Source organism: Sus scrofa, chromosome 14, assembly GCF_054392235.1.
Source record: "Sus scrofa isolate SSC_HxYL_T2T_F1_AM1 chromosome 14, Sscrofa_HxYL_maternal_Yorkshire_Landrace_v2.0, whole genome shotgun sequence".
NCBI classification, from domain to species: domain Eukaryota; kingdom Metazoa; phylum Chordata; class Mammalia; order Artiodactyla; family Suidae; genus Sus; species Sus scrofa.
Window position 1 is genome coordinate 146,814,305 of NC_139396.1, and position 17,906 is coordinate 146,832,210.

General features: G+C 37.7%; 1 protein-coding gene and 1 long non-coding RNA gene across 9 annotated transcripts in view; one reads left to right on the forward strand and one right to left on the reverse strand.

Moving 5' to 3' along the window:
• LOC110256760 (uncharacterized) lies at positions 1-16,634 on the forward strand. 3 transcript variants are annotated; one of them, XR_014826259.1, is made up of 3 exons: positions 2-292; positions 1,533-1,563; positions 16,385-16,634. It is a non-coding gene; the product is annotated as an uncharacterized LOC110256760 (long non-coding RNA). The 3 variants fall into 3 exon arrangements; XR_014826258.1 differs by lacking the exon at positions 1,533-1,563 and adding an exon at positions 14,661-14,797 and having other exon boundaries at positions 27-292; XR_002338706.2 differs by lacking the exon at positions 1,533-1,563 and having other exon boundaries at positions 1-292.
• DCLRE1A (DNA cross-link repair 1A) overlaps positions 10,125-17,906 on the reverse strand; it is a 17,946-nt gene continuing 10,164 nt past the window's right edge. For all 6 annotated transcript variants that reach the window (XM_013983742.3, XM_013983744.3, XM_013983743.3 and 3 more), the window contains exons 6-10: positions 16,374-16,514; positions 14,634-14,779; positions 13,705-13,859; positions 11,957-12,098; positions 10,125-10,686 (exon numbers count right to left, since the gene is read on the reverse strand). In XM_013983742.3, coding sequence (XP_013839196.2) covers positions 10,526-10,686; positions 11,957-12,098; positions 13,705-13,859; positions 14,634-14,779; positions 16,374-16,514 — 745 coding nt within the window. In that variant the 3' untranslated portion in view covers positions 10,125-10,525. The remainder of the gene's footprint in view (positions 10,687-11,956; positions 12,099-13,704; positions 13,860-14,633; positions 14,780-16,373; positions 16,515-17,906) is intronic.

The following is a 17,906-nucleotide window of genomic DNA, read 5'->3' on the forward strand; positions in this document are numbered from 1 at the left end:
AGACACGGCGAGCTGCAAGAGAAACTGGAGATGCTGTTTCTATTCCGGGCATCTGTGCACTGAGCTAAAATTCTATTCCTGGGGAAGAAGAGAGGGGGTAACAGGGGCCAATTTATTTTCTAACTAAAGGACATTTTACACACAGGAAAAGATCAAGAGCAAAGGCTCTGAGGAGGGAGAGACCTTGTTTAAAGAAGAGAAAGAAGGCCAGCGTCACTCAGCGATGGTTAAAGAGGATGTGGGTTCAGGGATGCAGACGGGGACGAGGCCACGTGAGGATTTTTAAACCACGGTAAGGAATTTCATTTTTATTCTAATTGCAGTTGGAACCCACTGGAGAGTTTTCAGCCGGGAACTGATTTAGCCATTCTCTCTCCCATCTTCCCCCTTTCCCATTCCGTAATAGCATGAAATCACTGATTTTGACTACATCATTAATCGCTGTTTACATCATCATGAGTCTGTAAATACTGTTCTCTGCAGGCAGAACCCATTAGTCTACCTGTGGTTCCATTTTCTTTCCTGTATAGCTTTTAGTTTGCCTCATGTCAGTAACATCGTCTGTTTTTCACTTACACAATTTTACCTAAATGCAAAGAAATACACAGCTTCAATTCATTCCAAAGGCTCTATCATCCCCTCTATCATCTATTCTGTCCAGTTTACTTTTTTATGTCTTCCAGAAATCTCTCACCTCTTGATGGGATTATTCTTTTGAATCCTCATCTTTCAGGATGATTGCTTCAACTGCTTCCTACATCATTTCTCTGATTCCAGGCTTGCCTTTCCAAACCATTTCTACAATTCAGGGAGAGAAAGCTGGCTAACACCAATCTTATCACACCATCTCTGCTCAACACACTTCAGAGACTCCTCACTGCCTCTGCCCACACCATCCTATTTCCCCCATAATGTATTATGACTTCCCATTTACTTTGTATGTTTTGTGAGCCTCGCAAGGGCAGGTATCTCAGTGTTTTTGGTTGTTTTTGAATGGTTCAGTTCATTGACTCTACTCCTTTCGTGGACACCTACATGTTTCCTGGCGATATGGATGCTACCCACCTCCCCCCACCTCTCACCCCACAGCATGAGATCCCTTGAAGTGGGATCTCAGTTTCCAGACCACAGATTGAACCAGGGCCTCAGTGGTGAAAGCATTTTGCTTGCTTGTTTGTTTGTTTTGTCTTGGGGGAGGCGCACTTTGGAGGTTTCCAGGCAAGGGGTGGAATCGGAGCTGTAGCTGCCAGCCTACCTACAGCCAGAGCAAAGCCAGATCTGAGCCATGTCTGCAACCTACACGACAGCCCAAAGAAGTAAACGCTGGATCCTTAACCTACTGAGCCAGGCCAGGGATCGAACCTGCATCCTCATGGACACTAATCACATGTGTTTCTACTGAGCCACAGTGGGAACTCCAGGCAGTGAAAATGTTAAATCCTAACCACTAGACCACCAGGAAACTCTCCTACCCACCTCTTCCTTGGGTGGAAATTTTACTCCCAATCATCTTTGATTTTTTTTTTTTTCAGATGTAATTACCACTTGGAGCTTTTACCTTTTGTGAGTATCCCAGATGTACTCATGTTTAAAATCCACTTTAAATGTCACTTGGTCCCTGCAAACCTCCCTAAGGAATCCAAGCCCCTTCCTCTGCCTAGCGAAGTGTCTTACACACAATTAGCGCATCTGGTAAATGTGTCCTTTTTTTTTTTTTTTGGCCCCACCTACGGCACGTGGAAGTTCCTGGGCCTAGGATGGAACCTGTGCCACAGTAGTAACCAAAGCCATGGCAAGTGACAACACCAGATCCTTAACCCCCTGAGCCACTAAGGAACTCCCCAGGAAAAGTCTCCTCAGTGAATAAACTAAGTCATCCAATGAGGATTCAAATAAACTTTTTCATGCCACGTGTTAAACAATTTTCAAGCTTCTACCATCAATATTGAGCATCTGGAAACACTAGCATTGTTAAGATCAAGCACCACTTCTAGCCTAGACACAGACATGTAGCAAATGGATAGTTAACATTTTCCTCAATTGTTTATTTGGCACAGCAAAGGTAATGCACCCAAATCCATCTGTTTTCTCTGGGGATTTCAAATGGTGACAAAAAGAACTTCAGGCTGACCTTCTCATGACTCCTGACTTATCTTTCCTGTTCTTTGTCAGAAACTTGTTAAAAATTTTAATACCTATGAATAAATTACTAGGACACAACCTGGAATAAGTGAAGAGTTTTTATATAAAAGTCAACAGCTTTGAAACAAAAAGATAAGTTTCTTGGCGGATGGTCTATTCTCAGGACATGTGAATAGCTCAGCTGTTTAAAACACTACGCTTTTAATATACTTGAAAAAACTCTGGATGTTAACCAGGAGTTATATAATTATAGGATTAAAGACTAAACAAGACCCAAATAAATAATTTATTTCATTATCTAGCCTTCACAAAAGATCTTAAATAGCATGCTGCGATTTTAAACTTTAAAAACTGGAGAAAGATTTCCGTTTACACAGTCACATCAACATTGTTTATAAATTGCGTTGCTTATTCAAGGTCAGCCGCTGTTATCACCATGATATTTTAAATCTTCCTATCTTAAGTCTTCCTTTCCAGCTTATAATTGCGAAGATCATTTTACTTCCTTTCTGCAAGTTCAGGCAGTAAGTCTTTGTTACCTGATTGTATATAACCACTTCGTGACACCTGGAATGCTGTTACACATTTTAAATTTATCTTGTTATTAATTCAGATATTTCTCATTGGACCCAAATTATAGACCTGTCATTATTAAACATCATCATCTTCTAGCAAATCAATGCCAAAGTCTATAAAACTGACTATTTTGTTTAGGCTTAAATAATACCTTTTAGAACCAACCATTTAATTGAGCTTTCTGTACAGTGTACTTTTCAAGACAGAGTTACTTCAAAGATGATCAACACCATAAATCATTAGGGGAATGCCAATAAAAACTAGGGCCAGATACCACTTCATACCCACCAAGATGCTGGAATCAAAAACAGAGACAATAACAAGAGTTGGTGAGGATGTGAAGACATTGGGACCCTCATACACTGTTGGTGGGAGTGGAAAATGGTGAAGCACTCTGGAAAACAATTTTGGAGTTCCTCAAAAGGTTTAAACAGAGGTGCCATATGACCCAGAAATTCCACTTCTAGGTATATACCCAAGAGAAATGAGTATGTATGTTCACACAAAAACTTGTACAAAATGTAAATGGCAGTATTATTCTTAATAGCCAAAATGTAGAAATAACCCACATATCCACTAATAGATAAATGGACGGACAAAATGTGGTCTTTTCAAACAATGGAATATTATTTGGCTGTGAAAAGGGCATGCCAATACATGCTACAACATGGATGAATCTTCGAGGTTCATTAAGCCAAAAAAGTCAATAACAAAAGACCATGTATTATAGTCCATTTATATGAAATGTTCAAAATAGGTAAATCTATAGAGATAGAAGAATTAGATGTTGCCTAGGATGAAGGGGTGGGTTGGAAAGGCGTGGGGAGTAACTGCTAATAGATATGGGATTTCTTTGGGGGTGATAAAAATAATCTAAAATTGATTGTGGTGACAGTGGCACAACTCTGTAAATATACCAAAACCGACTGAATTGCATGCTTTAAATGGGTGCATGATAGGGTATGTGAATAAAATAAAACTCAATAAAAATATAAAAATAAGATAAAAATAAAATATAAAACACAATAAAACCTAAAAAATGAAGCAAAAGTTTAGCACTCCTTCTGTGGATAAAAAACACCAAAAAAAATTTTTTTTAGCAAACAAGGGTATTTGGCCTTTATTCCCCTTCCAGACACTGTTGCTTTTAGTTCATTTACAGTTTTATCTGCTTATCCCATGTGATATATAATCAGAGCTCAGAGCCTCAGCAGGAAGTCCACAACAGTTGTTTCAAACAAACTTTAAAAAGCAGTTTAATAACGTTATCTAATAGTGTATTAAAGCTTTCCTTTGATGCCATTTTATGATCTTAAGCTCCTTGCTTTCCATTTTGAAATAGCAGAAGGGCTTATGCAGATAATGCAATGTGACTTTAGGAAACTTCTTTTCTCATTGAAAAAAAAATCTATCATATTTAGGACAAAGCAAATGGTGTTCCTAGATGTTTTAAAATCCCTCTGTAATCTACAATAGCTTTATAAGGATTTAAACCACAAAATGCAGTCCCAGACATAAGAGCAGCACTTACATAAACCAAGTTAGATTTAAATGAGTTTCGGGAGTTTCTGTTGTAGCACAATGGAAGTGTATCTGACCAGTATCCATGAGGATGTGGGTTCAATCCTTAGCCTCGCTCAGTGGGTTGAGGATCCAGGGTTGCAGTGAGCTGTTGGGTAGGTAGCAGATACAACTGTGGCTGTGCTGTAGGCTGGCAGCTGTAGCTCTGATTCAACCCCTAGCCTGGGAACTTTCATATGCTTCAAGTGGGGCCCTAAAAAGAAAACAAACATAAATAATTTAAATAAATTAAATGAGATTCTTAAAGCCGGTTCAATTGATTGCTCACGAATTGTTTACATACCGTTTTGTTTCCTTTTTTTTTTTTTTTTTTTTGGTCTTTTTAGGGCTGCACCTGCTACATATGGAGGTCCCCAGGCTAGGGGTCCCAATCAGAAATACAGCTGCCGTCCTACGCCACAGCCACAGCAACGCCAGATCTCAGCTACATCTACAACCTACACTGGAGCTCACAGCAATGCCGGATCCTCAACCCACTGAATGAGGCCAGGGATTGAACCTGCAACCTCATGGTTCTCAGTTGGATTCATTTCCGCTGTGCCACAATGGAAACTCCCTGTTTTATTTCCAAATTAGTTTCACGTGTATCCTATTTCATCAACTAGCTCCTATAACTCAAACCTACCCCAATCTCTTCTTTCTCAAGATATAAAAACCACACAAATTTCTCTCAACTGTTTTACCTATGTTAGCTTTTATCCAGCCCCCATGGAAATGCTAAACTCCTCAAAGGCAAGGATCTTGTCTTGAATGTCAACACCTCAGATGCCCCCTAATTATAATGTTTCTCAAGATTCAAGGCTTAGCGCTGGTCTCCTGTCAAGCTGTATATATTGTTCACATATGCATGTGTATGTGTGTGTATATCAGTATCTAGCTCACTTTTACTTCATCTCCAACACATAAGCATATGCTGACTGCCCCCCGGTCTTGAAGAGTTCTCAATTTTCTTGGGAATAACTTCCAAGCTCCTGAGTATGGCTAGCAGAGCTCTCGGCCATTCCGCCACCTGTCCTTTCTAGCCTGACCTTCTCACACAACACACCTATTGCTGCAAGCTCCTCTTCCACACTTTATACTGTCCCACCTCCAGGACTCTGCTCTTAGATGTCTCTCCAGTCTAAGAAAAGTCTGTTAATCTTTTAAGAACTGTGCACAAAAGTCATCTTTCTCTATGGACTCTTCCTTATCAGAATTAATTTCTCCCTAAATGTCCCCATGGCACTTTAGCTTTAAACCACTCATCACAGCTGGACTTACACAGCGCCTGAGGACATGCCTTTTTCTCCTAAAATGAATTCTCTGATGTTTGAGACTATGTATGTATGAATCCCCAAACAAAGAAGATATTTGCATTCCTTCACCCCATACAGAGTAACCAGTCAATACATCCCTGTTAGGCTGAATTATTCTTATCTTGATTTTCCCACCACACCAAGAATACTGTTGGGGGGGGGCACATAGCAGTTAATCAACTAATAATGCTGATGGATAGACTGTAAGTCCCAGGAGGGAGGAATCAAATGCTCAATGACTAACTTTGTGACAAACTAAAGTGGAGAGTTTGATTTAAAAAAAGGTTAATTCTCTAAATTATTCCTACACTGAAGTAACAGACATTTTACCATATGAAAACAATCAACTGAATTGTTTCAATATATTTTTATTTTTAGCAGTTCTTCTGGAATCAAACTATTTTCACCTAAGGAAAATGCATAAAAGCATTTTAGAAGTCAAGTTCTTAGAACATAGATGGATTTTTCACTGTTTATTCAAGATTCATTCAAGCATTTACCACCTGTTAGAACTGGCTCTGGACCAGACCAGACACTGACAAAGGTACTAGATCATAAAATGAGTCAGATATGGGCCCTGCCTTGGAAGCGCTGACAATACCCTGGGGAAAGGATTTCAAGGGAATCTGGTTTGGGGGCTGGTCTCACTAGCTCTCAATCGATGAATCTGGAGATTATTGAAAATGTATTCCTCTAAATTCAGATTACAATATTTATGTTTCAGTGGATATTAAAAACAAAGCTTAACAATATTCTATTTAGAAAACCATTTTTGGATTCACCAAAACAGCCAAAAACCAGAATTAGATGCTAAGGATCAGGGCCTGGGACTGGGGTGGGGCAAAGAGAGATTTCCTCGTGTAGAGCTTGCATCACTCTCAGGGTCAGGCAAGTGCAGGGTTAGCCTTAAAAAAGGACTTTTTTTCTTTTTTCCTTTTAGGGCCACACCTGCAGCATATGGAGGTCCTGGGGCTAGGGGTTGAATAGGAATTGCAGCCGCTGGCCTTCACCACAACCACAGCAATGCCAATCCAATCTACACTACGGCTTGTGGCAACGCCAGATCCTTAGCCCATTAAGCAAGGTCAGGGATCGAACTCACATTCTCATGGATATGAGTTGGGGTCTTAACCTGCTGAACCACAATAGGAACTCCAAAAGGACTTTTTTTTTGTCTTTTTAAGGCCGCACCTCGGCACATGAAGGTTCCCAGGCTAGGGGTCTAATCGGACCTACAGCTGCCGACCTACACCACAGCCACAGCAATGTGGGATTTGAGCTGCATCTGCAACCTACAACAGAGCTCCTGGCAACACCAGATCCTTAACCCATTGAGCGAGGCCAGGGATTGAACCCACATCCTCATGGTTACTAGTCGGGTTTGTTAACCACTGAACCATGATAGGAATTCCCAAAAGGGACTTTTAGATTTTGCATCCTAGGCATCTCTCACCCTAGTTCTTGCCCATCTGTGATTGTTTAAGAGAAGAATAATTTTGTGTTACACTTGGTGTTGTATGTGGCATACTCCATAACAAGTGTTTTATAAATTACTTTAGGCTTATCAAAAATAGAACCGTGAAATCATAGGCAATTGAGTTCCCAAGCAAAGAGCGTATGTCTACTTTCCGGAGAAAGGGTAGATACTTAGGGAAAGATGAATTATAATTAGTGTATTAAAATTATTACCAAGTTAAAAGCTTCCAACGATTCAGACTTGAAACAGTTCTTATATCCAAACTATCCCACTATCATCTATAACCATTAACTTATGATTTTGCTGACTAAATAATTTTCTATTTGGAATTTTTCTAAAAGCATTACCACATGAATGGAATGAATGAATAGTAGTAAAACAACCAAAAAAGTTACAAGGCAATATTTTCAAGACAGATAATGTTGAGTATTAGCACTTGAAGTTCCCTAGTCTAGTTATGGGTGGTTACTCAGAACCACATAAAGAAATTCTGAATGCATTTCATTCACAAGAATGCAATGCCAGAGTTAAAGAAAGCAAACATTTAGTTTTTCTGAAAACTAGTTTTATATTTAAGTACATTAATAAATACAGAATAAATGACAACTTAGAAATAAAAGGCACTGACATCAAATGCCTATCAAATCAAAGTCATGAAAACTTGAAAACAGCCTGTCAAGTGTCACTGCATCTGGTAATTCAATGTTCAATGTCAGAGAAGAGTGTGAAAGAACTTTCTGAAAAGTTCCAAATATGTGTATGTATAATAAAGCATTTCCCCCTGTGCTGGCTTAATTCCACTTCTTCATCCCTACACATATTTCTTAGGATGCTCAAGAGTGCCATCCAATTATTGGGTCAATGATAGATTTGCTCTTTTTTTTGGTTTTGTTTTCAGGCCTGCGCCTGTGGCATATGCAAGTTCTCAGGCTAGGGGTCAAATCGGAGGTACAGGTGCTGGCCTACACCACAGCCACAGCAGTGCAAGATCTGAGCTGCATCTGTAATCTACACTGCAGCCCATGGGCAACGCCGGATCCTTAACCCACTGAGCAAGGCCAGGAATTGAACCTGCATCCTCATGGATCCTAGTCAGGTTCGTTACCGCTAAGCTATGACGGAAATTCCCAGATTTCTTTCATTTTGCTTTATTTTTTATTATTATTATTTTTTAAATGGCCTCACCAGTGGCATATGGAGGTTCCTGGGCCGGGGACTGAATGCCAGCCACAGCTGTGACCTACGCCACAGCTGTGGCAATGCTGGGTCCTTGATAACCCACTGCCACAGGCCAGAGATCAAACCCACACCTCCAAAGGGACTCGAGCTGCAGCAGTTGGAGTCTTATGAACCTTTTTTTTTTTTCCCTTTTTATGGCCACACCTGTAGTATATGGAAGTTCCAGGCTAGGGGTCAAATCAGACCTGCAGCTGCAGGGGCAGGCCTATGTCACAGCCACAACACAGGATTTGAGCTGCATCTGTGATCTATGCCTCAGCTTCTGGCAACGCTGGATCCTTAACCTACTGAGTGAAGCCGGGGATGGAACCTACATCCTCAGCTAGATAGCGTCAGGTTCTTAACCCCCTGAGCCACGATGGGAACTCCCTATAGTTGGCTTCTTAACACCACAGCGGGTATGCCTAAAACTGAAATATTTTACTTGCCAAAGTGTTAGGTTATTGGAGCCAAGAATTTCATATACAGCGCTCAACAGAGCTTAGATAAGTTTTGTTGTGATTGTGACTTATTTATAAAACTATTTGGGATGGCCCCTAAATGAGATTTTGCCTATTTTGCAACAATAACAGCAACCCAAAATCATTTCAAGCTGCCATAAATGGTGCTATTTGTATTCAAAGATGTTTTTGCGTTCAAAAATAAAAAGGCTGAGGGTGTTCTTAAATAACACGCCTAGGTTTCCAAAGAAAAACATTCAAAATCATGAAACATACTTTTATCAATGAAAAAATGACAATTCTTTTTTCTTTTTTTTTGTCTTTTTTTTTTTTTTTTTTTTTTTTGCCATTTTTTTAGGGCCGCTCCCACGGCATATGGAGGTTCCCAGGCTAGGGGTCCAATCGGAGCTGTAGCCACCGGCCTACACCAGAGCCACAGCCACACGGGATCCATGCCGCATCTGCAACCTACACCACAGCTCATGGCAATGCCGGATCCTTAACCCACTGAGCAAGGCCAGGGACCGAACCCACAACCTCATGGTTCCTAGTCAGATTTGTTAACCACTGCGCCACGATGGGAACTCCAAAAAATGACAATTCTAAGAAAAAACTATTAGTCAAATAATAAAAATCTCCTTTACATTAAAAATACTTACATTGCAGATTATATACGGTTTTACTAATTATAACTTGTAATTGATAACTTATAAGAAGTTTAAAACACCAAGCCCAAATAAGTCAAAATATTTTAAATATGTAATTGAGGCAACTGCAAACAGTTATGCTGGACTTATTGCTACTGTGCCCCAGAAGCTTTTCCTCCCCAAATGTGGTCCCTGTAACCTTTAAGAAAAGTAAAGGTTTATTATAACCTATCTCTATAACAACGTACAATCCAAGCTTATGAAAATAAAGTTTATGGAGAATATTATCCAACTGGTGACTGAAATTGTTACTGAACATAATTTTCCGTTAAAAATTTTACGAAGAAATCCCTAAATTAATTTCACTGTTAGAGGCAATGCCATTTCCTTATACAAACCCCATAAAACATTTTTAGCATGCATTACTCCAAATTTTCATTTTGGATCAGTTACTTAATCTCTGTTGGAGAGATCAAGATTCATTAATAAGTTATATAACCTCACTCTAAGCAAAACCATTGCAATCTAAACTTTTTATTATCGGATGTCTTGAGTAAACAGTCTAGATAAACATTACTCATGCAAACTTTCCTCCATTCTTTATTGGGTAATCATCTAGGCTCTTTGAATCATCTCCTTCAGAGTCAAATGTTGAATTATTCTCCCTGAAATTTTATAAAATTGCAGAAAAGTCAGTTATAAATTCTAAAAACAAAAGGACACTATAGCAAATTTAAAATTAACTTTTATTTAGTATATATATCATATAAAAGTTTCATCTCATAAAAAATATGCTCCATATTAAATAATTTTAAAGATGCACACTTACTTACATATAATGCTTTCAATCTAGTTTATTCATTATCATGAATCCTTTGATACCTGCCCTTATTTCCCCTCCTAAGGCTGGATGCAGACTACAGCTGCCTCCATAGGGAAGGGCAAGAACCAAGAGTACCAGGGAGATCAGTCTCAATTACTGATGATGCTGACAGACACTCTGGACCATAAACATGTTATTCAAACATAAATGAGAAAATAAGCTGTATGAGTTTCATACAGGTATTTCATATCACTAAAGATTTAACTACTAAGTTAGACCTGAGTTACTTAACTACTGAGGTAACATCAACATCCAGCTTCCAATTGCCACTCTTTAAAATATTTCTCCATCGTTCTCCTAGATTTCACAGTGCCAACGTTCACAGTAGGTATGATTATCCGCGGCTTCAGCCACTGAACGAAACGTTTCATCTCTGGGTAGCTGCTGTGTTCACTATAAGGAATCCCTGTGACACAAAAGATATTGCCTATTAAAAATCAAATTAGTAAAAAAAAAAAATTACTAGCTCAAAATAAAACATAAGAGAAAAGGAAAGCAGTCTAGAGATTTTTTTTTTTTTTTTACCAAACACTCCTTGGTGCTTTTTCCTGGTAAGAAAATTTGCTAGTATTTCTACAAATAATAAAGATTAAAATATTAAAATGATACAAAAACTTTTGAACATTACAAAATTTATTACTTTTCTAGGTAGACAATAATATGTATTTCTATAGACTCTTATTGATAATTAGGTTTTTCTTTTTAAACAATTCTTCCCCTTTAAGCACTTTGCTCAGCTGTTGATTTCAGGAATATTCTGGAAGAAACAGGAGTAAAATTTCAAGAGTAATAAGCAGGCAACTCTTGATTTCTGCCAAGTAGTTGATTCCAATCCCCAAGCTTTTGCACACATAAAAAGGAAAAAACAATTAAGTACTAAAAATTCCTTTAGCTTTTTTTACTGAAGATCAAGAATCACAGAGAAAGGGAGAAAGAGTCCTGTTTTGAGTAAACTAGGGTCCAAAAATGTTGCCAACAGCCATTATTATAAGGAGCCAGTTTCTAAGGACAATGGTAAACCTCTTCCGAGAGAGGAAAAAATTAGAGTTGAGCCTGTAATTCTTTTTTTTTTTTTTTAGCTATTTCTTGGGCCGCTCCCATGGCATATGGAGGTTCCCAGGCTAGGGGTCGAATCGGAGCTGTAGCCACCGGCCTACGCCAGAGCCACAGCAACACAGGATCTGAGCTGTGTCTGCAACCTACACCACAGCTCACGGCAACACCGGATCGTTAACCCACTGAGCAAGGCCAGGGATCGAACCTGCAACCTCATGGTTCCTAGTCGGATTCGTTAACCACTGCGCCACGAAGGGAACTCCGAGCCTGTAATTCTTGCTGTCATCACATCTAATCCATGGTCTTCCTGCTCTCAGCAGCAGTTAAACTTCCAGGACACAATGGCACTACCCTTCCTTTCAGGTAGTTCCACCATCTCCTGTACATACCATTGAGCACACAGATTAAAGGGTCTGCGTTAGTCCACATCCATGTGCTAGAGTCACACTGCTTTATAAGAGTGTACAATGTACTAAAGATACAGGTTTGGAGTAGGTGGAGCAATCTGAAACGCTTAAAGATTCTCTGGGGCCTCTTTTTTCTTGGATCTTAATTTTACTACTTTTTAACAAAATGTAATCACAAACATTGAGAGTAAAAAAAAAACTGAATAACTATACCATATATTGAAATGTTTCCCTTGGTCTGGGGAAGAACATCTGCTATGCTAGTTAACTTATTAGAATGCGTCCATCCTGTAGGTCGAAAAGCCAAAATCTGATTGTATTTCCCACCAAACTTCTTCAGATGATTCTGTAAACCCTGTTAAATAGAAACAGGATATTTATTTAATGGTCAGTGAAGGTGGGTTATGTGGAGTAAAACAGAATGATTACAATGTTACATTGGCACAGTCATGGGAAGTTTTCACTTGGTGAGCATTAACCTGGCAAACCTAGCGACATGTTTCCAATAAAAAAAAAATCTTTTCCCTTTTACTTACTAATAACACTTTGATTTCTCTTTGGCATCAAATAATGACCTTTTATTAACTTGTATACATACCATTAAACAGTCATATTTGTTAACCAATTTCCGCCTTCCCCAAATTTTAAGTTATAGATTGACAGCTCCTTTTTCATTACCATATTCCCTGGCCCTGAGAATTTTCAGCATGTGATACTTTTAAACACTCTTTCTTGAAAAGGTCTGGTCCCTTTATTTCCATAATATTCTGACTCCACCCACTCCTACTGTTCTCCCTATGTGGATAATTTGTTCAAATGAAACTAAGTTAGTACTGAAATAAGATTGTAAAATAAAAATAATAAAAATATTCTATACTCTCCTCAGGACAACGGTTTTCATTTTATGATTAACCAACATTCTTGTTAGCCTCCATGAAAACTGGATACCTCTCAAATTTAAAATGTTTGCAAAGCTGGCTTAAATACCAATGCACAATGACACTATGCCTAGATTATCTTTGAAATTTTTATGAATTACATACTCATGAAAATAGGCCATAAAAAACTTCACTATAATCTCAAGAACAAAGAAGTAGCTAGTTATACTAGAGCGAATTTCCATACTCAAGGAATAGAACTAAAATACCAATTTTCTTTACACAATAAAAGTGTTATTATTTATAAGACAGATACTGTAATCAACATCTAACACTTTCTTTCAAAAAGCTCCATAATAGTTATCTCATAAGCATTAGAGCAAAATTAAAAACACATTTTTTTGTGTGTAAAGTTATATCCCAAATGGCTTTTAGTACACAGGTTTGATATATTCCATGGCTCGGGGTCAAAATATTAGTAAATGAAATGAATTTTAGTTAGTATCTGATTAAATGTGACAAACCCCCATAAATAACAGGAAGGTCACATCATCTGTATCTTAATTTAACCTCGGAAATCATAATAGAACTTAAGATACACTGCCATTATTTCACTTAATCCTCACGAGTATCTTTTTAATACAGATCAATGTTATAGGGGCTTAAAATGAATACAGAATAGACCTTAAAAGACCTGAAGAAAAGTTAAGAATCCCTCAGAATCCTCCACTCACTTCCCTACTCATCCTGGAAGAAATGGAAAACAACTTTAAAAAAAAAAAAAAAAAGGTTTGAATGACTGAAGAGCTGCATACTTTTCTATTTTTGTACCTTCCTTTATGACAGGTCTCTAGTTCCTAAACTGGTGGGCATTTGAATCACCCTATACAGCTGCACACACCCCAAAACTTAAAACACTTAAAATTCTACTTGCGAGATTATCTAGGGCAAAGTTTACTATGGGTGACTCCGCGGTAATTGAATTCCTCTAAGTTAAATGCAAGTAATATGGGACTCGAGTTTATAAACATCAGACTGCCTTTTCTAAATCAGCCTAAAAACACATCTCTCTTGAATGCTTACCTTAAAATTAATTTGCATCATTGGGAGAAGGTGAACGAGTGAATTGCACATGTCTGTAGTGATGAAGGAATTAATTTCTGGTATATTGAGGCACCGTAATGTGTTATATTTTTCTTTGGACATGCCAACTTTTGAACCTAAAACATCAGCAATGGCTATAGGCAAAGGAAAAGTTTAAAAACAGTAAAATTAAAGCTTAAAAAATTACAGCTTAACTTTAAAATATGAATTTACTAAATAAAAAAAATTCAAAACATTCAGACTTTTGCCATAATATGCCAAAAAGGATGAATATTTTTGTTGACTAACTGTGGAATAAATTGTGAGAAAGCCGAGAATTTATTTGTAAAGACCAAGACTTTAAAAATTGCAAAAGATGTACGGAAAGGGGTGGAGTTAAAAACCTAAATTTGGAGGAGTTAAAACCCTGGTTTTATCATTTCACACTTAATGTTTGACATTATTGGACCAGAGTTAAGAAGAAATGGAAAGAACTATGCAAAATAATACTATAGAGATAAACTACAGCTACATGTCCAGAAATCATTTAGGAACAAAAATTAAAACTGTTCTCTAAAATAGTTTACTGTTCTCATCATGGAATGTAGTGGAACAACTATGCAGCAGTCATCGCTCAAAGTTTACTAAGTAAGTTTACTAGTAAACTTTGAATGATGACTTTTGCTCTACAAACATTTCGTAGATGTAAAGGCTACCATAAACACACTTATCCAATGCTTCCATTAAGTTAAGCCTTTCAAAGTTTAAATGAATCAAACTCTATCAAGTTCTTCTTCAACTTCAAAGGTAGTATTGAAGCATTTCAGGAAATAAATATCACGCGCAAGAATAGAGCCTTAAAGGGCTTTATGAAAAAGAATTTGATCTTTATAATACGGTCATGTAAATCAGCTATAGCTACCACCCACCTAAGAAGACTTTCTCTTTTCCAATAGAGTAAGTGCCACAGACAACAAGAGTATGTGGGTTTAGAGTTACAGCCTCAAAGGCGGTGTTGATGGCAAACTGGATAACCTCTTGCTGAGACGGAAAGGAGTATTCTGGGCTGCAGTATCTGCAAGATGGAAATACGGTACTTATTCAAAGAACAATAAGAAAGCCACAGAATCATGCTGGATGCTATTTTAGAAAACAAGCTTTAGCGAAATTATACACAACAGCAGTATGCTATATTAACACCACTGCGGTTATCTCGCCAGTGCCTCTGGTTAAAATATCTGTTACCAGTTATTGATTATTTATGATGGAATTATATATTTTCAGTATAGCTTCTTCATTATATTTCTTTTATTACCCTCAAATAAACTGTATTTTCTCCTTCGGGAATTTTTCTAGCTAGCTATTTTAGCTTTACTTTAATATCTTTTTTTTTTAAACCCAAATCTCTATCAAAGAAAATACTACTGGACAAAAGAATTATGATTTAGTGAAAAAAAACCCCATATTTTTATGATAATGAAACTGAACAGGAATTTAATGAAGTAGCATTAAATCAAACAGTTGATATTCACATGGTTGTTATTTTCTCTTCGGAGAAATGGAATAAATACAGTATTACAGGAATACAGCAGATCCAGTTGGGTCTACCTCAACACAATAACATCCAATAAAAAATTAACCCTACAACTACTAGTTATATATATTTGAGATGAAAATTAAGCACTTTTCCATTAAAAATGACATAGGCGTTCCTGTCATGGCTCAGTGATTAACGAATCCAACTAGGAACCATGAGGTTGCGGGTTCGATCCCTGGCCTTGCTCCTCAGTGGGTTAAGGATCCCACGTTGCTGTGGCTGTGGTGTAGGCCAGCAGCTACAGCTCCGATTCGACCCCTAGCCTGGGAACCTCCATATGCCAGGGGACTGGCTCTAGAAAAGGCAAAAAGACAAAAAAAAAAAAAAGACATAAAGTACAAAGAAATATTTTTCCCAATTTTCAAAATAGTTTTTTGCTGGTCAGCCATAAGAACAGAAAAAATTTAGTCCTGTCTTATAAAAATTCACAGAGAAATTCAGAATTGTATATAGAATTAAATAGCCAAATAGTTTTTTTTTTAATTTATTTTCTTCATTCACCTAGTATTTAGGTGAATGGAATAATGAGCTACACTATTAAAAACTGGATGTGGAAAGACCATCTCTTACTAAGATATGCCATCCAAACTCACTTCTTGAAACAGGCTGAAATAGTTAACAATTTTTGACAAATTGATGAGGTATTTTAATATAAAATAATAAGATAATGGCTTAATATTCAGACAGAACTCATTCTGTTTTTTTCTTCACAATCATACATAACAGTTACACAGCTACCTTGAAAGAATAACTTCAAAGGGTGTTTTTCTAAAGTTTGCTCCCAAATTTTTCCTCCTTGTTTCAGTAACAAGATTCTCACATCAACCAAATTTTCAAAGGGCTATTACAGAAAAAAATTAAGCCAGAGTCAGTTAAGACATGTAACCCCAAATTTGTCCTTAAGCAAATATCTATTTTTTCAAATAGCATGCCTCTGATAAATAGAGTTAAAATGATAATTGACAATAAGCTATCACTTTGATCACCTAAGCAAATGCTCAAATTATTCATAATATACAGGGCGAATGCTGCCAGTGGAAAAAAAGAAGCACACAAACAAAGCTTCTCTTACGTTGTATCTAGGTAAAGCGTGTGGACTTTCTGGCCAGCAAGAAGAGAACGTTCCATGGTGGGATCTGCTCTGAAGTCTCCGGTGTGTAATATGACGTGATCATTAGGAAGGTGAAAGAGGACCATGACAGCACCTGGACAGCTGAACATAAACATTTCAAAGGAATATTCTTAACACAGGCAAAGCATCTAAAGGAAGAGTACTTTTTTGTTATTATTATTATTATTATAAAAAATAAATAATAAAAAATTAAAAAATAAAGGAAGAGTACTCACTTCAGTATCAGCAAATTAATATAATTTATTAGCTGACCACAATGACATAGGAAGTGGAGCATTTTAACTTAAGGAAATTTATGTCACACAAAAAAACTAGCACGCAGGGAAGGGTTAATTCAGCAGGTCAGGGGTGTCAAGCTCCATACATCCCCAAGAAAGGCCTGTCTTTTGGACTAGTCCTTGGCTGGTCCTTGGGAGATGAGTTCTGAGTCCTTGGAATACTCTGCTTGCTAAGAGTGTTTCATATGCCTGATACATTGGGTCACGTGTTACTACTTTTATCAGATAGTTTATGCTCATCATGAGACCTACAGTGAATACGTGTTTTTGCTCTAGGGCACTGGTGTCTGAGTGGGTGCTGCGTGGGTCAGGTGTACATGATTGATCCTCATTGAAAACCCTGGATACCAAGGCTCAGTTGAGCATCCCTGGTTGGCCATATGTCCTGTGTGTTGTTACACACTGTTGCTGGGAGAATTAAGCACCTCTGCACTTCTCCACTAGAAGAGAATACCTGGAAACATGCTCCTGGTTTCTCCTGAATTCGCCCCTATTTGCCTTTTCCCATTGCTGATTCTAATTTGTATCTGTTCACTGAGATAAGATGTAACCATACACTTAACAGCTTTTCTGTGTCCTGTAAGTCATTCTAGTGAACTATTGAGCCTCAAGGTGGTCCTGGGGGCCCCTGACACATGGAGTTTGGAGATTAATGCCAAAATACAGAGAACTTTCCTTTTAAATTCTAGGAAAACACAGGGCATAATTACAATTGTAATTAAAAACTTCCCCTTACCTGCATGACCCCAAAATTCAGACCCCAATGACTTCACTGGGGAGTTCTAACCAACACTTAGAGAAGAAATATTAACACTCACTACATGACACTTTTCAGAAACTAGAGGAGGGAATACTTCATGAGGCCACCATTACTCTGACACCAAAATAAGACTAAAGTATTAAAAAAAACCTCTACAGACCAATATACATTACAAAAAGACACAAAATTCCTTAACAAAATATTAGCATATCAAATCCAGCCATATATTTTTTTAAAAGGGTAATACATGAAGACCAAGTGGGGTTTATCTCAGTAACACAAGGCTGGTTTAAGCCCATCTTTATCATTTATCACATTAACATCACAGAGGAGAAAAACTGTGTTATCACCTCAATAGATGCCAAGGAAACATCTGACAAAATTCAACAACCATTCATGATTACAAACTCCCAGCAGACTAAGAACAGAGGGGAT